At 41.5% G+C, this 22,683-nt stretch overlaps 3 protein-coding genes and 1 long non-coding RNA gene across 8 annotated transcripts; 2 read left to right on the top strand and 2 right to left on the bottom strand.

Moving 5' to 3' along the window:
• The first annotated feature begins 599 nt into the window (after positions 1–599).
• il12rb2 (interleukin 12 receptor, beta 2a) lies at positions 600–11,391 on the top strand. The gene is made up of 16 exons (XM_077014791.1): positions 600–789; positions 953–1,088; positions 1,224–1,466; positions 1,937–2,051; positions 2,217–2,389; positions 2,474–2,616; positions 3,772–3,904; positions 4,668–4,747; positions 5,610–5,814; positions 6,031–6,207; positions 6,687–6,785; positions 6,873–7,022; positions 7,392–7,541; positions 8,494–8,593; positions 8,680–8,767; positions 9,195–11,391. The coding sequence occupies exons 2-16, from the start codon at positions 1,019–1,021 to the stop codon at positions 9,633–9,635; spliced, it is 2,367 nt and encodes a 788-aa protein (XP_076870906.1). The 5' UTR covers positions 600–789; positions 953–1,018; the 3' UTR covers positions 9,636–11,391.
• Positions 11,392–11,428: 37 nt separating this feature from the next.
• On the bottom strand, positions 11,429–16,653 carry serbp1a (SERPINE1 mRNA binding protein 1a). 3 transcript variants are annotated; one of them, XM_077014792.1, is made up of 8 exons: positions 16,302–16,653; positions 14,750–14,987; positions 13,909–14,049; positions 13,720–13,791; positions 13,436–13,501; positions 12,927–13,119; positions 12,208–12,456; positions 11,429–11,739 (listed from the first exon to the last, which is right to left on the bottom strand). In XM_077014792.1, exons 1-8 carry the CDS (start codon positions 16,555–16,557, stop codon positions 11,680–11,682), a joined length of 1,275 nt encoding a protein of 424 aa, XP_076870907.1. In that variant the 5' UTR covers positions 16,558–16,653; the 3' UTR covers positions 11,429–11,679. The 3 variants fall into 3 exon arrangements, with proteins under 3 accessions (XP_076870907.1, XP_076870909.1, XP_076870908.1); XM_077014794.1 differs by having other exon boundaries at positions 12,948–13,119; positions 16,302–16,652; XM_077014793.1 differs by having other exon boundaries at positions 13,720–13,788; positions 16,302–16,652.
• On the top strand, positions 16,634–18,872 carry LOC143521668 (uncharacterized). Its single transcript, XR_013132806.1, has 2 exons — positions 16,634–17,806; positions 17,929–18,872. It is a non-coding gene; the product is annotated as an uncharacterized LOC143521668 (long non-coding RNA).
• hsd17b7 (hydroxysteroid (17-beta) dehydrogenase 7) lies at positions 18,624–22,162 on the bottom strand. 3 transcript variants are annotated; one of them, XM_077014796.1, is made up of 9 exons: positions 22,028–22,162; positions 21,234–21,437; positions 20,951–21,049; positions 20,655–20,769; positions 19,807–20,001; positions 19,597–19,701; positions 19,364–19,420; positions 19,026–19,124; positions 18,624–18,763 (listed from the first exon to the last, which is right to left on the bottom strand). In XM_077014796.1, the coding sequence occupies exons 1-9, from the start codon at positions 22,060–22,062 to the stop codon at positions 18,635–18,637; spliced, it is 1,038 nt and encodes a 345-aa protein (XP_076870911.1). In that variant the 5' UTR covers positions 22,063–22,162; the 3' UTR covers positions 18,624–18,634. The 3 variants fall into 3 exon arrangements, with proteins under 3 accessions (XP_076870911.1, XP_076870912.1, XP_076870913.1); XM_077014797.1 differs by having other exon boundaries at positions 20,957–21,049; XM_077014798.1 differs by having other exon boundaries at positions 21,234–21,365; positions 22,028–22,114.
• Positions 22,163–22,683: the final 521 nt, after the last annotated feature.

The following is a 22,683-nucleotide window of genomic DNA, read 5'->3' as shown; positions in this document are numbered from 1 at the left end:
TCAGCAACACTGAGAAATACAAGTAAAAATTAGTCACTGAAAAATTCCAGGGTTGAAATCAGAAATAAAAAAAAATCTAATACATAATTTCAATGCAAAACATTACAGCGCTAGAAATTCAAAGGCGTTTAAATTTCAAAATATAGTGAGACGGATTTGCTTCCATACAAAATCTTGTCTGGGGACGAGGCCAATGTAGCAAAATATCTTTGTTTAAGACGTTAGTGTTTTAGTGCATACGTTTTTTCCTGATAGTTTAATAAGTTATGGGCCTATTTGAATTACATTTTTTTACTGATACCTTATTTCTAATAAGAATTTATAACCTGGGGACATAACAGTTAATCAAACGATAAGGGAATCACCCGATACTGACTTTGCAGAAAACATTTTAAACGTGTACAAAAGTGCAAAAGTGTACAAGCCTGCTCTAGAGCCTTTAACGAGTTCACCCAACACGCCTTACAACAAGTACCGAGCTTCGAAATTTGGACCGGACTTTGCAAGTGTCTACGCAATATCTCAATAGAAGGAACTGAAATATTCAGTCACCTGTACGCGTAATATTCCTGGGGCGAGTTGCGCGTGCGCTTTGCTGCGCCACAGCATGTTCCGAGCGTCAGAAGGAAGGGAACACGCTTCAGAACGATGTGTATGAAAGATCTGCTCGACTTAAACTTAAGGGTTTTCTTTCGAGGTGATCGAAAAATACATTCCCGATTTTCAGTTAATCAAAAAACATTTGATTGAAAATACTGGATGGGGTCGGAAACTGTTCAGATGAAGCGGGTAAGTCAAATAGTGGTCCTGCGTTATCGATAGTATGGATGATGGTAGGTTATGATGGTAGGTTATGATGGTAGGTTAGCGTTTTAGTAGAACTGTGCCTCAGCCACTATGTCGCCGTGAACACTGATACAAGAGTTAACGGTTGTTGATGTTGTCTTTTCAGCGCGCGGTACGGTAGAAGTGGCTGTGCAAAGATCCTTGGAGTGTATAGCTATTGGTGCAAGTGGCAATGCTTACTAAACACTTGATTTGGTTCTTCCTCGTTTTCGAATTGCTTTTGACTCCTGGAACACTAGCAGGTAAAATATCCAAAGATTCGTGCTATTATGGTGTACACAGAAGTTTTTTTACTGTTCCATCACAAGAGTCCATCACAGAAAATTTGGCCAGAATGAGTGACGTTTTTGTTTGCTTTCTGCTTAAATGTTTTCTAGAGCAAATCTGCATTGTTCATTCGAGCAAGGAGGTTCATATGGGCTCAAGCTTCCAAGTCTCCTGTATCTCCAAAAAGGTTTGCAAGAAGTCGATTTACCAAGATGGGGTGGAAAAAAATAACGCCATCAACTTCAACTCAACAGTGGCAGTTATAAATGTTGTGAATCTGACACAATCTACAACCTTCACCTGCAAGTGTGGTAATCATCTAGAACCCTGCGGAATGGACATCACTCCTGGGTGTATGTATCCATCATAGAACTTAATATAGGACTCAAAATGCATTCACTGTGATTTTTAGAACAATACCACTGTTTTGGTCATTTGTAATGTATATTTGTACGATTTGAGAACTGTCTCTTAAGTAGCCTGTTAATTTCTTAGTGAAAAATGCTGACGCTCTAAATGCTCAGTGTTAAACTGAAACCTGAAAACTGTGAATGGACAAGTATTGTGGCAGGATGGGCTGTGAACACCAACTGTGATGCATGCAGGATGGTGTATGCACGCCTTCACACACCCAAGCAAGCGCAGATGTGTACACGCATTGCTTAAGCAATTATCTTTTTGACATATTATCGTGACATATTATCACAGCTATGTAAAGGAATGACTCATATGGTCATTATAAAGTGCATATTGGTAATGTTGACCTCTAAGAGTTCTTTGTCTGAGTAGATTCGGTATGGAATCTTGTGACCTCCATTTTCAGATCCTCCTGAGGTTCCGCAAAACCTAACCTGTGTGCAAGAAGGAGAGTCTAATAAAGTGAAGTGCACCTGGACAATGGGTTTGGAAATGTTCTTTCGGACCACATCATATCTATGGTTAGTTAAGAGAGAAAACAGATTGCATTTTTTAAATGCTCTGTAACTATTCTTATCACCATCTTATATGTCCGTATATGTCTACAAGTTTAATTATAATCACACAGAACACACACACTTTCTTGTTGTGCAGTTTTACATATTGTGAGTTGTACTGTTTTACAGGGTGCAAGGAACTCCACCTAATTGGTACCTTAGTGTTCCACCCCATGGCAAAACCAGATCAGGTTCCTTTTCCATCTTGGACAAGCAGACCCAGTTCTCTGTGTGGGTCACTGCCAACAACAGTCTGGGTTCAACAAAGTCATCAGTCCTCAACTTCACACGCAATGACATAGGTGCAGTAGATCTAGAACGAGGTCACCATAGCATCTCAAAGCAGTTCATGGAACTTATCTCTCAGGTGATCTCTCTGTGTGCAGTGAAGCCCTTGGGTCCAAATATCACAAAAGTGGAGTGCTCCTCACGGCAGTGCCAGCTACACACAGACAAAGCAAAAAACATTCAGCTTGTGGAGATCCAATATGGAACAGGTCTGGAGATGCAGAACACCACCTTCTTCAATGTAAGTACGCTTGGAGCTAAGACCACAACTTCAAGCCACTATAATGTATGTAATCAGATAGGTGAGATGATCTACAGAATTGTACCTTATATCTACCTCAATATCTTTCTTCAAACCCTCCAAACCCTGTGGTGACTTTTGCCAAATGCAGGGTAGAATATCAGTGAGTTGTGAAGACTCTGGCTGCCCACAAACCCTAACTGATTAAATTAGGTTACAACGTATACCCCTTGTAGGCTGTTTCAAAACTAGCCAAGATAAACGTCTGGGGATTTTGCCATCATGAAGTGACAAATTCTGATATTTTCACTGTCAAAAATAATGTGAGTTTTTTTCAAATCGGTGTGCTTTGACAGTGATATTGTAATCTCATATATCTGAAAATGTTGCACTGGTACATGTACATGTACTTACACATGTACATATGTAAGTGAAGTTAATGCCATTATTATCTGCTAGAAGGTGATGTGACTGCATGATAAATTGACAGATTACCAATTGTGATTTTCACCCCAATCGGAATTAGTCCTCTGCTTTTACCATTGGGGGTAAAAAAAAGCATCTGAACTGACTCCTTGATTTCCATTGATCTCATACTGTTCAAGATATAACAAAACTGATGCCAGATTGAACAGAGTGAACTTGCAGACCAGTGTCTGTAAAAATGTTGTTGCAGCATGTAGCTGTGGCACTGCAAAGAGGAAATGTGACTAAGAGACTCAAAACTGAACAAACACTGAGTTCACCCTGTGATGAAAACATTCACACCTACCCGTAGTTCAAAAGATGGTGTCTGTAAGCATATAATAGGCATATAATAAAAAATGCATCAATTAAACGGTTGGAAATGATTAGATGGATATATGTATTCTGCCTTTTTTAAAGCATCATATGCCTTTTTAGTCTCATCTCAAGACCTGTCTAAGCCAAGGCCTGAATTCACCAGACCTGGATACAAAGTCTAGTTTCTCAGTTCAGTGTTCAAGTTCAGTGTAGTGATTAGTGAGAGAAAAAAAGCAATAGTTCCGCATTTTTGGTACTTCTGTCAAAGACCTTTTTATTTCCACATGGGAATATACAGCAGGATCAAGGGAGGTTTGATTATCCTCAATACTGTTGTTTTGTGTTATTGAAGTTGTGTTTGCCCCCCGTCAGCATACAGGTTCATGGACCATAACTTCATTGAGTCCATACACCCAGTACATCTTCAAAATCAGATGGAGACGAAACCTCACAACTGGCCTGTGGAGTGAGTGGAGCATGACTAGGCATAAGACTGATGAAGAAGGTGACTCATTAAAACTGACTACCAGCACTAATCGCTTTAGCGAAACAGAGGGATTCAATTTCCTTTGGAAATATACTATTTTAAACCTCTGGAAATGTTTACCTCTATGGTAGTAACTTCATTCTGTTTAGGTAGAGTTCATGATGTTTTCATGGCTGCTCTGAGTACAGAGTACAAAGTGAATTGGGGCCAGACGAGTGTAGGGGAAATGATGTCTGAAGCACATGATGATGTTAGATAAGACTCAAGGTTTCCAATATTTTGCCACATTATGATTTTTCTCTTCTTCAAACCAACGTGTTTGTCATTGTTTTGCTACATACAAATAGTTCTTCAAATGAGCAGGAATTGGTCAGTCAGTTCTGATGCCGTAAATTCAGCCACATGGTTATCCGTTCATGGCCAACTAGCCAACTACAAGTAGCCAGGATGCAGGTCTCTCTGTAATCCAGCATGACGGTTTCCAGTTGGCCTGGATTTCCAAAGATCGCTAAAATACATCTAAATGTAATTTCACAAGTAAAATTAAATTTCATAAGTTTTCTTTCTCAGAAGTGCTCCAGATATGGTAGTTGTTAGTTGGACACTGTTTTGACACTCGCCTAACCATTCATATGATTTTGCTTCTGTGAAGTAATTTCTTAGCAGTTAAGTGCATATTAACCCTTTTACATTTTCTTCTATATGAGGCAATTTCACCATTTCATTGGGTTTATGTTGCAAAAAGGACAGCAAAGAACTTAAACACAGCCTGTTTTTCCAGTTCCCCTATCGATGCTTGATGCTTGGTACATCGATAAGGCCACTAAAGCAGACATTAAATCGTCAGAGGTATTATGGAAGGCAAGTATCACTACAGGAGATTTGTCCTTATGTAAAAGTCATTCCTGTTTGAGTAATTACACTGATATGGACAGACAAATTTTAAATCATATTTTCACAGTTGGAAGACATGAGTGTCTCCAACACCGTCATTTCCCTGTTTGTAGTAACTGTGGCTATGTATGCTATAGTCAGTATGTTCCTTCAGACCATACCCCCCACCCTGGAACCTTGTAAAGGTCAAACCACTAGTCACTGATGACTTGTGTGATGTGCATCCTTCCAACCACTTTGTTAAAGCAAAAGCCAGAAAGCTTTGAAGTTTCTGTTTATGAAAAATCAAGCAAAGGCTTAGAGGAAATGATGGAACTGACAGATATCATTTTCAAAGATGACACCTTTATGAACATCATGTGTCATGTCTGACAGACTCAGATATTACTCTATTTAGTGTGGTTAAGGTGCACAAAACTGGTCTAATGCCCAGATGCAGTGCAGAAATAATTCAAGTCCAAACAGAATGGGGGACATTGTAGTACAAAGTCAAACATTACAGTAATCTAGTTTTTCCTTGTAACTAGATAATAAAATTCAATGCAGCCCACATTTTTATAATTTTTTTTTTATAACATTCGTATAATGTTCGTAAGCAATATATTACTTGTATAGAATGCATTCAGAATGCATTTACATTTAGCTTATTGAAGCATCGTGCCCCTTAAAAATTAAGCACCGAAAGGAATCCTTTTTAACCTTGTTTTTGTAGATGGCACAGATTTTCTATGGCTTTTAAAGAGTAAATTGAAAATGTCATGAGAAGACTGGCTTTATCCAGCATGTTAGTGGTAAAATAGTCCTGTAAAGTAATTCTGTGTTTGTTTAGGAGCTGAGCCAATCGGAAGCCAGAGGAGACATTTTGTCCTACAGTGTGAGCGTGGTGGACAAGTGGGAGGCAGTTAACATCAGGACTAACATTACACCCCCAAAGAGAAGTCACAGTGTGCCATGTTCTCTCTGTAATGTATCCATTTCTGCCATCAACTCAAAGGGCCAGTCTCCTCCCAGAGTGATTCAGCTGCAGCCAATGAGTACGTGACTGACATGAGACCTGTTGCCTATGCTTTATTTAAAACTTCCTGACATAAACGTACCGCAATGACGAGCACAAGCATATTTGTATATGTGCCTGAGTATCTATGAATTATCACTTTAAAAAGTTAGCCATCATTGGTATCTTTAATAACATTTAAGACTGATTAATTTGTTTATTTTTCAAAGCTTGATTATGTTTTATGTCTTCACAGGTCTGCTTCAGGTAGAAGTGTCATACGTGCGTGTGAGTAATCACAGTGTCGCCCTCTCCTGGCCGGCCACTGTAAACACCGTGACGGAGTACCTTGTGGAGTGGTATCCCGTTGGACGTAAACAGCAGCTTCAGTGGATCAGAGTGAAACAGCAGCTGAACACTGTCAACATTACTGGTTAGTTTAAAAACTATGTAAATGTAATGTAAATGTAAATGTATCTCTACATTTATCTTGCAATTTAAAATGGATTTGTTGAGATTCTCGTAATAGTGTAATGTAGCTTAGAGACCCAGATCATGTTGGAGTCTTGCTGATCAACCGCCTGCAGGTGATTCTATTTAGTCAGCTAGATTTGAGAGAGAAGGGGAGTTAGATTACAGCGGGATGAATAATTTAACGAGGATACGTGGGGCATTTTGAAAATCATTTTTTAAGTACCAGGAGAGCCAGACCTATTCAAGGATTCTTTTAAACCCGGTTTCTAACCTATATATGATCAACAGCAAAAATCTATGCATTTTATTTTGACACTGTAGGAGTAAAATGTTTTTGTTTTTAATATGTGAAAACATATTGTTAATAATATGTCCTCCTTCTCTCTTCCGTTCTTACTCTATCTCCCTCTCTCCCTCTCTTTCTCTCTGAATGTGTAGGTTTGAAGCCTGCCAGATGCTACAAGGGAGCAGTTGTTTATCTGCATTCATCGGGGGCGGGAAAAGCCGTCTTCAGCGGGATCTCCACATGGCAGTCAGGTAAGAGAGTTGCTAATCTGCTCTGTACGGTTTTGTCAACAAGATAAATACCCTGCTGTGATGTGAACCGTGTCTCTGAACCCGCAGTGCCACAGCACGGCCCGGACTGTTTTCCCAGTGTTACCAGTGAGAATGTGCAAGTGAAGTGGCATGAAGTGCCAGTGGAGAAGAGAGGGGGTTGTCTGAAAAAGTACACCATCTACCTGGGGGATGTTAAAGGACAAATTCAAAGTTACAGTAAGCAGCTCTCATGTCATATTTCAGATGGGCCATGAGTGAACAAACACTGTGTGATCTCATTACATGACTAGCGTAACAATTATCCTATAATATATAATCTGATGGAGTGGATTTTGGGTGATTGAGTTCAGCATCAGTGAGAAATCCGCATTGTAATGATTTTGTTTTTCAAATTTGAGACTTCTCTGTTAAGTATATTATTCTTGTAACAGCAAGCCTCCAGTTAATGGGAGTGTATAAGGCAAATGTTTGATCTCAGTCCTGACTGTGTTTGCTACATACAACTACATTTATGATGCATTTTTGGAGCCAAAAGGTCTGCATTTTCAAGCTGTTCTGATCTGGTGGGTGATGACTGTGTTGTAGGTGTGCTACACCCACAGACACATTTCACCATCAGTGGCCTGACTCCTGGACAGCGCTACAAGCTTTGGGTCTCAGCCTGGACGGAAGCGGGCGAAGGCCCCAAAGGCAGTGAGGTCCTGTTCATTACTAAAGACTCACAAAGCCTGCTAGGTATGTCACAAGTAGATCCTCCCACAGATATAAAAATGCCAAATTAATGCTGTTTGTGATCACAGAGTTCTACACAAAAGTGGTATACAGCTGCAAAGAAGTCATGATAATCAGCTGGATAACAATGACATCTCTACAACAGCCATTATGTTCTCCATACATGCATGGGCTCATGGGATTTGCTAGACTTCTCTTTGCCCTTGTATATTGCTCCATTTATTAGTGCTTTGTAAAGCCAGTTTGTAACATTTGAAATAATGGTTTTTGGTATCAGTGCTTTACTTGTAATGAGAACCCAGCGTACTGGGAACTGTCACATTTTGAACAGCAGGAAGAAAAGACAAGTCGTTCTTTTGACTATGTTATCAGTGAAATCTAGAGGTCTATTTATAACATTTGTTCACTAGTCTGTAAACAAAAGTGACCTATCTTCACCGTACTGAAACATTGCCTAGATAAGGATGATTAGCCTGGTAGGTTATGCTGCACTGGATTTTTTAATAATTATTTTGTGTTTAAAAAGATTAAATTCAAATAAAAAAAATCATAAGGCCACCAGTCAATGTTGTATGTGAAATATGATAAAAACTACACTCCCAATTAAAAACTTGTAATGTGCCAAATACAGAAATTGTACTGGTATTCTTATAAAACGGGGAAATAAGGGGGAAAAAATATATTTAATTTTCATTATTTGTCTGACTGCATTATAGACATGAGCTTGTCATGTGATTGCTGATGTCATAGGCTGATGTGCTCAAGATTTTTCTCCTTTTCTCACAGTATTTAAGTAGGTTGTTGGTTTGAAAGCCACTAGCACGGTGGCTTAAGGGCCAAAACCTCATATCTACTCAAAAATGCACATTTTGCTATTAAACGTTCCACAATCTGCTTCATTGTGTTGGTCATCTGGCGCTGATTTTAAAGAAGCGTCCATGTTCCCATCTTTCAGCTGAGGCATCTCTGTTCCTGGTCCTGTCTGTCGGATTCGCCTTCTTCCTGACGTGCCTGATTTTGCTGTGTGCCTGTCAGTTCTCCTCAGTGCACCGAAGGTGAGTAGACAAGAAGACCAAACCGCCCGCCCAACCCTCATGTTTGGACAGCCCTCTAAGCACTGCGCTGTTGTGTCGTGTTGCAGATTATCACGCTGCTGTCACTGCCTAATGCCCAGTATTGTCCCTGATCCTGCAAACAGCAAATGGGCAAAGGAATGTGCGAGTGAGAAGGTACGGCTGAACAGTACAATCACTCTCCACCCCATGACGTTAAGATCACTTTACAGGTCCATTCTCAATGTTTTATTACAATTACAGGAAGGTAGCCTATCCACAGTCATTCTAGCTACTACATAACCTCATCAAACAGCATTGAGATATAAATGTAAATTACCTAATAAACCGTTCTTTATACCCAACATCTTTTATTAATTGAATAAAGGTGATCAGAGCAGATTCTATTCCTAGCACATCTTGTTCCAGCAGGGCTAAATCTTGATCACCTCTGGTTGTGGTGGCAGGCAGGCCAGGTCCAAGGTCAAAAGAAATTAGAACATGGTAGCCAGAAAGTGTATTAATACAATAAGTTTGATTGGTTTCATGTCAGTGTAAAGATATTGAGTCTGGCCTAGAACTTCAACACTGATTCTCTACACAGGGTGAAAATAAACTGCAGTTGCACCTCAGTGACTCCAGCGTGAGTGAAGAGGAGCCAGATACTATTGAGGTACAAGAGGTTCCTCAGGAAAAGCTGCTCCAAGGTGAGACTCTCCCAGCCACTGGAGACCTCAACCTTCAGGAGCAGGAACTTTGTGCCTCACCGGCACCACATCAGTCCAACATCATCAGCTCCTACCTCAAAAGCTATTCCCAGGAGTCCAGCTTCTCAAACACCACCCGGAGCACAGATATTACTGTGGACTACATTTCCACTCATGAGGTGATGAGTGAAGATGATGACAACGATGAAGAAGTGGAAGCCATGGGCTTTTTTCCCTGCCCCCAAAGCCCCTTCCTGGAGCCTCTGATCTCCTTCGGAGGAAAATTGAGACTTGATGCAGTGAAAATTGACTGCAGTGATTTCTTAGACTGTACATGACCCTCTGAGGGCAGGAAATTTTTTACTGTGGTAATATGACCCGCTTACAATCACTCCTGAACTGAACAGCCTTTACAGGAACAAAAATGGTATATCAAGGGGACCAGTTTGGGCAACTATAGACTTTATGCTTTAGACCTTTTGTTATTCAACTCTAACACTAACAGAACATGTCAATACAAACCTGTTCAGTAAGCAATTACATCATTAGGGGAATGAGACTATAAAGATTACAGTATAATCAACACAAAAAAACATTATTACACCAATGTAATCTGTGGTGAAGACCTCTTACAATTTTTCAGAGCTTTAACGTGTCATTTTATCAGGCTTAGAAAGACACCTTATTTATTTTTCTGTAGATATTGTACATATTTGTTAAGGATTTTGTACTTAATTTCCATAGATTTTTTTGTGAAATCAGACATCACTTTCATTGGTAGTGTCACTATTGAAGTGAAAAGAGCTTAAGAAATTTCCAGAACACATGTGCTTGCTGTTTCATGAAACGGTAACTAAACTGTCAATGTTCATAAATGGTCAGTTGAATAAAACTGCTCCAAACGATACCACCTCATAAGCCACACTACTGCAGCTCACTCATTTGTAGAGCATTCAGCCAGAACACAACTCACACACAAGGCCCCTGCCAAGGTTGGGGCCCCTTCCCAAGACAGCATTACCGATTACATGCTATTGGATGTCATGGCAAACCCATCCAAAAACAGGCTGTTGAAACAGCTAGAGGAGGAGTAACAAATTGTACAAGGGAACACATGGCATATGGATTCCAGCTGCAGAAGAAATTATAATAAAATGGCTCATAAGTGGATCATGTATCATTGCCATGTTCGTATCAACAAAGATCTGCAAAGATCCTTGCTGCAAATTTGGAAATTCAGTTTTACATTTTTTAAACTGCCATGTAACAGTTTAACCTACCAGTTCAAACTGGCACAGTGAACCCAACTTCAGATCGGTACAAGTTCCTATATCCAAATTTAAAGTGTCAGAAGTCCACACAACAACTTGATATGAATAGACCATCTTTTTAATTATGGACAGAGGTCTGAATAATAGCAGGGTTAGAATTCACACATTTTCACAGCACTCAGTCATTCCACACTGAACAACTGGCATTTCTTTCAGAACATCTACGGAGCAGTGCAGCTGTAGACAAGCACCAAGGCAGAAGTGAAATGTAAATTTAAAACAGGACTGCAGTCATAAAAAGCTAAATAATTCATCCTTGTACTGGTACACAGGAGTGCAAAACAAACTAGATTATTTATTTTAACCTAAAGGCTTTGATGTGTACATTACCATCCTGAATGCATCCCAAGTCAATGATGTCAATAAATTGATCTAAATTTTACAAGGATTAAGAGTCACATTTGGGATATTTGAAAATGCTTCTCAAAGGATCATCCTGAACTATGCTGAAGGTTGTAAGATTTTGGCATCAGCTACAAATGTTGCTTCATTTTAAGACTGCAGATTGAAACTGTTAAAGGCCAAAAGGATTAACGCCTTCAACAAATCCAGATCTTCAATGCAGTAACATTTTCAAAACAAAATCCTCAAATTGACGCAACTTACAGATACGCTTGTGGATAACACAGATGTTTCTTACAAGTGTAATGCATAGAAAGCAAACCATGGGTCACCACAAGCTACCTGACACTCTCCACACCTATATTTGGAAACGCATATTTTCAAGCAGCAGTACAAAAAGTATTCATGGAGAATGCAATAACCTCTGAAAAAAATACTGTATGAAAACATCCCTGCTCTTACATTTGAATACAAAACCTCTACCAATAATTTGCTTCCAAGTAGCAAGAAGTCCTTTCCTTTTTTTTTTGTAAGATTTTCTTCCTTTTTTCTAAAACAAGTAAAATTCAGTCCTCAGGGGTGAATGGGATGGATGACAGTCTTCCATCATTTCATCTGCTGAAGGATCCACTACCATGCAAGCCTCGTAGCGTGCGACTCTGGCGGGAGGGCTCAGCGGAAGGCTGACCACAGCCAGGCTCTGGGTGGCTTAGGCCAGGGCCGGGAAGGCCTCTGGGTCATCCACATCAGGGGCAGAAGCTCCACTTGCCTAAGACGGGGGGGAAGAGAAAAGTGAAGTCACTGCCACGTATAGCACACTACAGGCACTCCACAAGGGGTGCTGTCGACAAACGCTTTTGGTCTACACTTATACAAAAATGTTAAGTCCCTTGACACAGCTATCAACATCCCTGGTTAATCAATGCAGAACAAATGTGTTATTAGGTATATAACTATAAAGTAATGATACTGGCAGTCATGACAGGTTTAGTTATTCAGCGATTACAATAACCCCTAACAAAGTCAAAGTAATGAACAATGCAACATTTTGTATGGACTGGCTAAGACCGATCGATTAAAGATTTTTTTTTTTTTATCATTATCAGAAACCAGAAAGTACTGTGCATTTGGAGATTTTGCCCCTGGTGAACATACAGCACTGTAGTTCTCATTCATGCAGATGTGTAGAGCAACAGCCAGTGTGTGTGTCTGACTGACAAAAAGACAAAGCGCTTACCTTATCAGACCTACGTTCACGGGGCGGCCGGGTGACAGCGGGACCACCACCACCACCACTGCTGCTGCCACCACTACCACCACCACCACCACCACCACCACCACGGCCCCCTCGTCCGCCCCGGGCACCGCCGCGGCCGCGTCCAGGACGGCCCAGGTCCCCAAAGTTAATCTCCAGCTGGGATGTGATGTCATTGGCTGGCTTGCGGAAGTGATGGTCGCCGGCAGGGTCATCGCCATCAGCAGCAGTCTATAGAACAGAGCGTCGGAAAACACAGCCTCATTTTTCTAATTCAGCGCAGCCCTGAGCTCTGCGTCCAGAAGGCCTGCCTTGTCCAATAAAAGGACAGAAGGCCACCAGAAGCAGATGATCGTGGGTGTGCGTGCCTGCAGGAGGATATGCATTTAGCAGCTACTTCAATTCAACAGCAGTCTTTTCCTGTATAGCTTTTACAGAGAAGCACTAGGAATCAGTCATGATTAGATTAGTCAGATTAAGGCAAAAAAAAAAAAAAGAAAGAAAAAAAGATAAAGCACTTCTGTAAGATGCTTTGGATAAGAGGGTCTGCTACATGCCATCTAAGGCTTTCCATCTGCCCAGACCAAACCAGATTCAGACATTAATCAATCTTTTGATTCTTTCAGTTATTTGCCACCAGGGTTTTGCTCTAATGTGGCGATGAAGAAACGGCGGCAGCACAAAGAAGAAAAAAATCTCACATGACACATTTGAGCACTCGCCTCCTTGGCCTTGGACTTGTGCAGCACGTAGCCTTTCTTCCAGTCAGCACCCTCGTTGGCCTTGCGAATGTTGAAGTCCACCTTAGCTCGGTCCTTGTCCTGCTGAGCTTTCCACTCGTCCAGAGTCATCTCCTTCGGGCTTTCCTCTTTCCCCTCCTCAGCCTCGTTTTCCCTGACGCAGAACCAAAACCAGCAGGTCAAGGTGTGCGGCCCACAACTTAATCACCTACTACATAGTCCAACATCAAGAGGCTTTAGAGCAACCACATCTCTGGTGTAATTTATACCCTGGATCAAAAGGCAATTCAAAGTGCTTCACACAAGCAAAGAAGCAGCTCATTAATAGCCACGCCCGATTCAGGAACAGACATGACCAGCACCAAGCTTTAACCTCCCTTTAAAAGATTTTACAAGAAACTTGAGGGTATGGCAATGATAGTCATAGACTCCGAATCCATTTAGATCAACCAAATACAACATATACACACTTGTTCTCCGAGTCAGCGGGCGGGTGTTCCTCTCCTTCCTCCGTTACGTTTGACTGGTCAAGCTCGCTTTAAGAGGAGAAGAATTTAGTCAATTAAATGAATTTTCATAAACTGACATTTTACACTCACGTGTTCTGAAATATCAAGCTAACGGAAGCTTCTGCCATCAGTGCACAAGAGGACAGATTCAAAGATCTGTCCTCATACAATGAAGGGCTTAACGTGTTTTACAGGTTGATGACTAATGGGCGTGGGTGTGTGTGTGAGCATGCTGCTGCACTGACCTCAGTTCATCCTTGACGGTGCCCCAGTTGTGAGATCCACTCCCTCCTCGCTTTTCCTCAGCTTTCAGGCTGCTGAAACAAAAACTCCCACTTAGCTTTGAGATGACGAGACCCACCTAATGCTGCACCAGACTCTGCTAGAGCACGGCTGCACGTGTCAGAGAGCAAGGCGGCCCTGGAATCACTTACGATCGATCGCTGCCACTGTGCCTGTCAAACTCACGCTTGCCACGTGAATCAAATCCGTCGCTGCGGCCGATGCCTCTGCCACGACCTCCGCGGCCACCCCGGCCACCTCCACGGCCCCGGAATGGCCTCTCCCCGCCTGACCTGGAGGGGTCAAGTTAGACTCCGTTAAAAAGAACGTTCAGATTGTTTTACAGTCCTACCAGATTTGTGGTTATTCCCACAGAGAGGGGAGAGGGGTTAAACTGCAGAATCTATGAAGTATATATTACTTGGAACATGGCTGGGGAGGTTACATCTCTAGCACTGTCTATAAAAAACTTAAGTGCCAATTCTGTGCTAGCCAGCTCACATCAACAGAGTAATGAGCCATTTCACTTGCTAGAGACACCTTAAATTCATTAAGCAATAAAAATATGCCATAAAAACTTTCTCTACAGTGCAGTTTGAGAGAGAGAGAGAAAATGAAAGTAATCAACATTAGCCAGTCAACATGATAAAAGCGTTACATCATTTACATGATAAAAGGTTTTTCATCTAAGCAATCTGGGGTAATTTCCTGGAAGGAAAGTCCAATAGCCACCACAAATCACCTTGAAAAAATGAAAAGGCTCAATTTCACTTGTCAAATTTCAATGTTTCCAAAGACTTGAAGACCACTACGCCATCGTACTGCGTTTTGTGATCTCCACATTAATTAACCATTGCACATGGTCATTCTTTGTTACTAATTTACTAATAAATAAATACAGATTTGCATCTAAAAAGTGTGTGGCTTCCTTGATTGCCTGAAAAGCATTTACAGTATGAATAAAAAAAATTAATGGTGTTCTGCATCCCTCACTTTTCCACTGAGAACTCTCCGCCTTCAGCTGGCTTGTCTTCGGCAGGTTTGTCTGGCCGCCGCTCGCGTGGTGGCCTCCTGTCAGGCCGTCTCTCTCCCTGAGGCCGACCTTCGCCCTGCCCCCCATGCTGCTGCTGCTGCGACGGCTGTTGGGAGCCCTGCTGGTTTTGCTGGTTCTGCTGACCTTGCTGGTTCTGCTGACCCTGCTGCTCGGGCCGGCGGCCCATTCTCCTCATGCCTGAAACAACAGCAAAAAAAAAAAATCACATATTTAACCAAAATCAAGAGCTTTTTTTTTAATTAAGAGAAGCACTGCTCAAAATTATCAAACGACAAATTAAAAGTTTAGATCTGCAAACTGTGCAAATCGAAACACAATAACCAAAGCAATAGCACAGTGCTCACTAAAACCTGGAAACCAACCACTTCTAAAGACTGGCTGATCCCCATGCCTCCACCTACCAAAATAGACACCAGCATGAAAGCTCGCGCGCTGGCAGCTGACAGCACGTTTGCGCGTGCACCTGTTCAGCCCTGCCTCGCCTGACCAAATCTGAAGTAAAAAAATTATTATTACCGCCACTTGAAAAGCTCAGAAGAGAAGTCTAGGGACGTTATTTAGTGGAGGATCATAACCTCAACGCCGTTTAAACGAACTCACGAAGCTCGACTAACGTGATGTAGGTTTAAAAGTTGAGGCGACTTGGCCGAGGCTGGAGCGTTATCTCTGTGGTGGCGGTTGGTCGTTTTGGCGGCATCTTCATCAGAAACTAAACACGGGCCACATATCCTGACTAAAATCACATAATTACAAAAACAAATCCAAAACAGCACATCTCCAGACATACGCCACTCGAAACGGGGAAGATGAGAAACCCGCTAGCTCAGCTACCGCTAACTCCTCCGGTTAGCTAACGCGGCTAGCTAGCGAGGCGTTATGTATTTTGTTGTCGTCGTAATTGACGGTCGGTCTGTCCGTTACTCCGTTTATCCGCGAGGTCCGATAACTGACCGACAACTCGCCTTAATTCTGCTAACGCGGCGGTTTAGACGCGAAAGTAGCCGCGACGCCGCCGACACGGGCTTTTGTCCTGACGCGCAGGACACACGAGGTCCCAGCCACGCTGGTCCAACACGGCCGTCCAAACCACACGAGTGTGTGTGTGTCCGAGTGGACACGGCGAACCCCTCCGGCCCAGCAGCCCGGCCCCGCGGTCCACCGCACCCAGTGGGACCTGAAAGGTGTTACTTGGGGCCAGCTTGACAACATGGTTAAAAAAAAAAAGGGCCTTCAGCCTTGTTCGCGGTAGATACTCCAGGACGGGAGGTGCAACAGGTCCAGAAAAACGTGCACCGTCAGAAAAAAACGTGGTGCGGTCCACATAGGCGACGGACGCACAGGTGCAACCCGTGTTTCGTGTGGTCACGTTAGGAACACAGAGGTGCGGGACCTCATGGTGAGGGACCGGGGCGTTTAAACTCGCAGCTTGCAGGCTTTTGAGAAGAAGCTGATGAAATATAGTACCAGAAGCCAAGTCAAACAAGAACTCACCCTCCTTCTTGAGGGGAACTGGCGCCTGTGTCTCTTCCTTTTTGTCGGGAAGAGGAATTTTTCTGTCTTTCTGGGACTCCTTTTTGGACTGCTTTGCAGCTTGAGCGGCGGTCTTGGCGGCACCAGGGGCGGCCGGGTCCTTCTTCTTGGTTTCTGCCAGCTTTAATAGCTCAAACGGATCTTCTTCATCATCAAATAGCTGGTCGAACCGATTGGTTACGACGCAGCCGAAACCTTCTTGCAGATGTCCGGGCATGATGGCGCCCCTTCAGCAGGATTTTCCTCCGATTCTACGAGGCTCGGTGCGAAGTTCTCGCGGCCACAAGATGGCTGGAAAAGAATTTCGCTTCTCTTCCGGCGTGATAAACATCCGGGACCTCACCCGAAGAGACTCATGGGACATGTAGTCATCTTGATTGGCACCGTAAAATACTTGTGTACTGTGTATTTCCATTGTTCAAAAAAAAAGTTTGCATTTCTTTGATAAACTGAAAGGATCTATTGAATGAAGTCATCGCAACCATTCTTCTTTATTCTAAGCTCTCTTCAAACATGTAGGTGTTAAATACAGTATAAATGTGTGTAGATAATAAACCAAGTTCAAGTTTATGCATGCTTAGTTAACTGTTTAGGCATTTTATATTAACTTCTTGAGTGAAACATTTCTACGGTCCTCTGATTGCCAGATGTTAAGGAACACATTCTCTTATATAAGCTAGAATCTTTAATTATTTGCTATGAACAGTTTCTTTATGTCATGTGTCTTTCATCTTACAAGTGGATTTCAAAAATATTTCAAACGGAAAATAAAAAGGAAGTGCAGTGGTGTGCAGGTTAATGTTCTTGTGAAAGACACACGAACATAACGTGGAACATTCTGTCAATGATGTTTTTGGTACATATATTTGAACTTATCATAGCCTATCAGAGCTACTTCAGATAAGCACGTCAGCTCATACCCTTGTGCAGCACAGAGATCTCTGAGCCAAGCACGTTTTTACAGTCGTCCCCCAATTGTTCTTAACGTCGGTTTGCAATTTAAACAAAAAGGCACTTTTGCAAAAACCGGATTTGCTACATTTCCAGAATGTCGAATGTCGTTACAGAAGCAATGATTGAATCCTATGCTCTGATGTTCTTGGTGATGTCAGCGTTTTTTGTTTACTTCTGTGGCATGGTGTGGGCATTCTGCAATCCTAAACTTAGTGGAATAGAGGACGAAATAACATCAGGATGTGAAAATGACATTTTGAGGAGCAGCGATGTGTCGATGGATCATTTATTGATAACCCCTGGAGAGATGCGGCTGACTCGAGACTGGATAGCACACGCAAATAACTTCACGTATGCGCAAACTTTTGATGACCAAATGTTACCGGATGAGTCGCTTTACAGATGTTACATAAATTCGTTTTATGACCTGGATGAACCGAGAGAGGCAATTCTTTGACTTTTTACGCTGCAGCAATTTGTGAATTTTAAGTAATCTAGGAAAGGTCTGTAAGGTAAGAGTCATGCTCAATCACTTTTTATATCTTAAGCAATACAGAGCACTGGTATTACATGTTTCTGTACGCTGTATATTGTAAATGTGTAAATAATTAGACCTTTCTATTATATTATTCAGGTGACCTTAACTTCGATTTTCATCGATCAACCTGGTTTTGCCTGAAAAACGTTAATCAACCCAAGAGCTGATAAGTGGATCTCGTTTGCCTCCAGTATAATGCTTCCTACTATACTGTGCTATTAGCCTATACTTAGAAACGAATGTAAGAGTAGTAAGTCCATCTCTTAGGACCATCTCATTTTGACCCTTTTTCTTTACATTAGTGCTTGTGCATTACAGAAAGAACATGCTGGTACAAGAACCACTGAATATGATGTGAATCATATTAAATGCTTGACAATTACAGTCAAATAGGTATTTAATGTACACCAAAAACATTTGAAGCAATTGTGAAAACATTGAGTAAAATAATTTTATAGATGGAATGTTTAAATAATTGTTTAAATGTAAATTTACAATTGTAAATGTGTGCACAATCATTGAATACTATAATGCCATAATTGTTGGGATGTAAATAACAAGTACATATGGAGGTAGGGACATCTGTGATAGGATGTATCTAAGATTTCAAAGTTTTGAACAACCATTTTCACTATGTACAAGACACAAAACCTGGTACCACATGCATATTACATCTCAGACCCCAAATAGCTTGATGCTTTTTACTACGAAACCATATAAAATTACCAGTGTAAATTAATTTCTGTATGAGCCTTTGTATGAGCCCACTTTTAAAATGGTTAGTTAGAGGTGTTTTCTAGGGTCACCCCTCTGTTTGAGTGATTTCTGCTGAATGTTCAAGGTCCACATCTTTCAGTTTCTTCCGCACAGTACATTCCAGCTCTATTAATTTCTCATAGAGGGCTGATGACACGTTGTCATCAATATCCATCTGCAAACAGGGGCAAAAACAAAATTCAAGTTGAACCTGTATATATTAGCATCCTTCACATTGGCAAATGGAGCCTAATGAATAGCAATAAAATATCACACTGAGAGGATCTGCCCAGTATGTCAGTCATTATTTTCCTCATGATAAGCTATTAAAATTGAATGGTTACATGTATATCATATCTCAACTGATTTGAAATGTATAGAAATAAGCTGAGGTGCTGCAAGCGTGAAGTTGATACATCGTGGCTGTCAGTGCTGACCTTGCGAGGCTGGGTGTAATTGTTCCCCAGCCCAGAGGTTAAACTGTGGTATTTCACCATTGGATCCAGTGACTCAGGTTTCTGCATGAACAGCCAAAACTGGAATAAAAAAAGTAATGACCTTGATGCAGAGACTGAACTTCAGATATCAAACTGAGGATAGAGTAAGTACTTTCACCTATGGATTAAGAACATAACATTTAGATTCAGATAGAATTAGATTAGACCTAATTCATAGAAATATAAGATATTGTACAATTACATCCACCTTCATCCCTATTTTTGCATTACAAATGTGAAACAAAATTAAGCTAGGCCTACTGAAAGGTTGCACATACCAAAGCCTCAGCTCCATTGTATGGTGTGAGGGTGAAAGTGTTGGTGAATATTCTGATCTGATCAGAAAGTAAAAGAAGAAAACACAATTTTTTTGAAAGATAATCATTAAATATAATGTATAAACATATGTATGTATATAAATATTATATACTATATATATATATAGACTATATATAGACACACACACACACACACACACACACACACGTACACACACGCACTGAAAACTCACAAGCCACATTAAAGGCAAGATAAGGGTCCAAAAGAAAGAGGGTAGGATGCCGTATGTGAGGTTAGTCATCACCAGTCCAGGGCAGATCACTGACGAGTACAGACCCTGGAGGACAGAGTAGCAACTTTGGGAATGCTTAACGTGTGCTCATCATATGTTACATGCACGTCATCAACACTGCCCTTCACGGGCTCACTGAGCTGCTCTTACCTGGTTGTTGTAGCGGCGGTTCAGGGCTAGACTCAGAAGGTCGGAGGCGTACTTAGAGGAGCTGTAGGGTTCAACACCTCCCTTGTGCTGCATGTCGTCCAGGCGGAAGGCTGATCGGCGGGCATTGTTGGAGGACGTCCAGATCACTTGAGAGCTGCAGCCTGGCCTGCACAGCAAGGGCTCTAACTCCCGCACCTACGAAAAAGGGGACCGAAGACCCCCCTAGGGGCTTGATTCATGGCCACAGTGGAGAGGCACCTCACACAGAAATGCAGGCCTCCTTCAGCTCCTTCAGAGAACTTCAACAGGGCAGCAGAATGCATAGGCAGAAACGTGAACCATCATGGTCCTTGTGCTCTGCTGCTACACCAGCAGAAAACGAATCCCTTGGTCCTGCAAGACGACACTACTGCAACTTTAATGCCCACCTCAGCTTTCCCTGCACAAAGAGCCAAGGGGTGAAGCATTACCTGTACCACTGTCCCATTTAGAGTTTTTTAATTTGATGAGCAAAGGTCCCAGGTGAGCATCATAATTAATGTTTTAAGGCATTCACCAGGAGCGCTCAAAGGTTAGCTGCCATCTGAAGAGTTAGAAATATGCTAAACCTTGTTACACATTATTAACTAATAAGGTAGCCTATCAGGAGACACTGTGCATTTCAGTGTAATGTTCTTTTGAATTTACATGAGTACATGGATTAGTCGTGCAAAATTTTCCTGGCACATATCACATAACATTCAAACATTGTTTTCAGATATACAATAAAATAGATGTAAAGAACAATTTGACCTGGAATTGATATTTAAAGCGGTGAATTTAAATAGCTTGCCCAGATAACGGCTTACCAGTAGGAAGTGGCCAAAGAGATTAGTAGCAAACACTTCTTGTAGACCATCAGAGGTGAGTGTGTCTTTTTGAGTCAGGAGACCCTCCCCCGTCGAAAACATGTGGATTGCACGACTGTGGCCAAATCATAATCATAAGTCAGCACTACATTAGCAATTAGAAATGCAATAGTTTATGATGGTATAGATATGCATAGAGAATAGGGTTATGACTATGAGCAACAGCTGTAGGCCTATATGATACAGTACTACACATCACATAGAACTTATACATATGCAGAAAAAATATATATGACCTGTACCCAGAAAACAAGCCTTTATACAAAGCTTTGGGATCCAGCTGTGGATTAGGCATGATTCCAGCATTGAGGAAGAGATAGTCCAGCCTGTTGTATCTGAAGGAATTGATTTAAGACTTCAAATAGCAGGGAGGTGCCCAAATGATAAAATTTCACTTTACCATTATCTTTTGTCAGAATATCTCAATATACATTCAAGATCACCATGATATACATTGCTAACACAAAACAAATGTTGATAGGTACAGTGTGGAAATGGCACAACGTGGATCATCTTTACCTGTGCCTGATCTCCTGGGCCGCTCTGAGGACTGAGCGCACACAACCAACATCCAGCTGGATGAGGGACACGTGTGCCTGGGGGTGAGAGGTCAGCAAGGCATGCCTGGCTGCTTCAGCCCTCGCCATGTTCCTGCAGGCCAAGCACAACTGCAGCAGAGCGTCATGGCTCAGGAGGCGCTCACAGAGGGCAAGGCCGATGCCACTACACACACACATACACACACACACACACACACACACACACACACACACACACGCACACACACATGCACACACACATGCACACACACACACGCACACACACCCACGGACGCGCGCGCACACACACACACACACACACACACACTGTATTAATAATGGTATGGATATGAGCCTGATCTGGGATACTGTATGCCAATTTTAAAACACATACGGCCCAAAGCCCTTTCCTTTCTTAGTTTTTTTCTTTCCAAACTTGCTTTTTATTAAATGGCAAAAAATGTTTTAAAATTTAAAACGTTAAGCTCTCTGTGAGATACACAATTACACAATATCGGGGTCGCTCATCATAATCAGCAATACGCTGGTTACATTTTTAGATTTCTTTCGCCATATGAAAATGGGTAATTAACACTGCGTAACGTAAATCTCTGTATGTATGTATATTACAATTGTATATTTGACTACTAGCAACAAGATAAAAGTTAGGCTGTTTCGTGAGATTAACCTGTTATGCAGTTTCTCGAAAGCCTTTACATGAATTAAATCAGCACGGTATATTCAGAGAGAAGTTAAAGAGACGCCGGTCTTTACCTGTTAGCACCGGTCACCAATACAACTTTCCCCATTCTATCTGTCCCCGCTAACCCAATTCATAACGTCACGTTACACAAGTGAATTATAACTGAATTTCGCTATCTTGTTTGTACATTGTACCACCTCTATGGCGTGATTGGATGACATGACGACATCTGCCAATCAAAATGTACCCTCATTTGACGTAATATTCGCATTGGCCAATGATGTCTCACTTCAGTCAGCCCAGAGCGAGGACGAGTTTGTAATTTGATAGCTGCCAGTGCAACAGTGATACAGCGACACAACACGCCGAGGACATGGAAGGAATGGACATATTAACACATTCGAAATTAATTTCAATTTTATTTAAACTTATAGTTATTTAAACCAAATATACCCCAAGCAATTGATTTTGCATCAGGTGAAGGAATACAAAAGAACGATTACAGAGACCAAACTAAAGTTATTATACATACAAATCTCTATATCTGCACGTTTATTGCATACATAATAATACAACAGTTGTGAAGGAATGATCCTGGTGTAAAACCCATGCTTTTAGGATAAAACAACAACAAAAAAGGTTTGTCAATTTACTACAACTATGGTAAAAAAAATTCCAGAAGGAAAAGAAGGAAAGTTCCAGAAAGAAAAATAGTGGATTTAAAGTA

This window comes from Brachyhypopomus gauderio, chromosome 8 (genome assembly GCF_052324685.1).
Source record: "Brachyhypopomus gauderio isolate BG-103 chromosome 8, BGAUD_0.2, whole genome shotgun sequence".
Taxonomy (NCBI): Eukaryota; Metazoa; Chordata; class Actinopteri; order Gymnotiformes; family Hypopomidae; genus Brachyhypopomus; species Brachyhypopomus gauderio.
The sequence above is the reverse complement of the archived record's forward strand: the minus strand, read 5'-3'. Positions and strand labels throughout refer to the sequence as shown.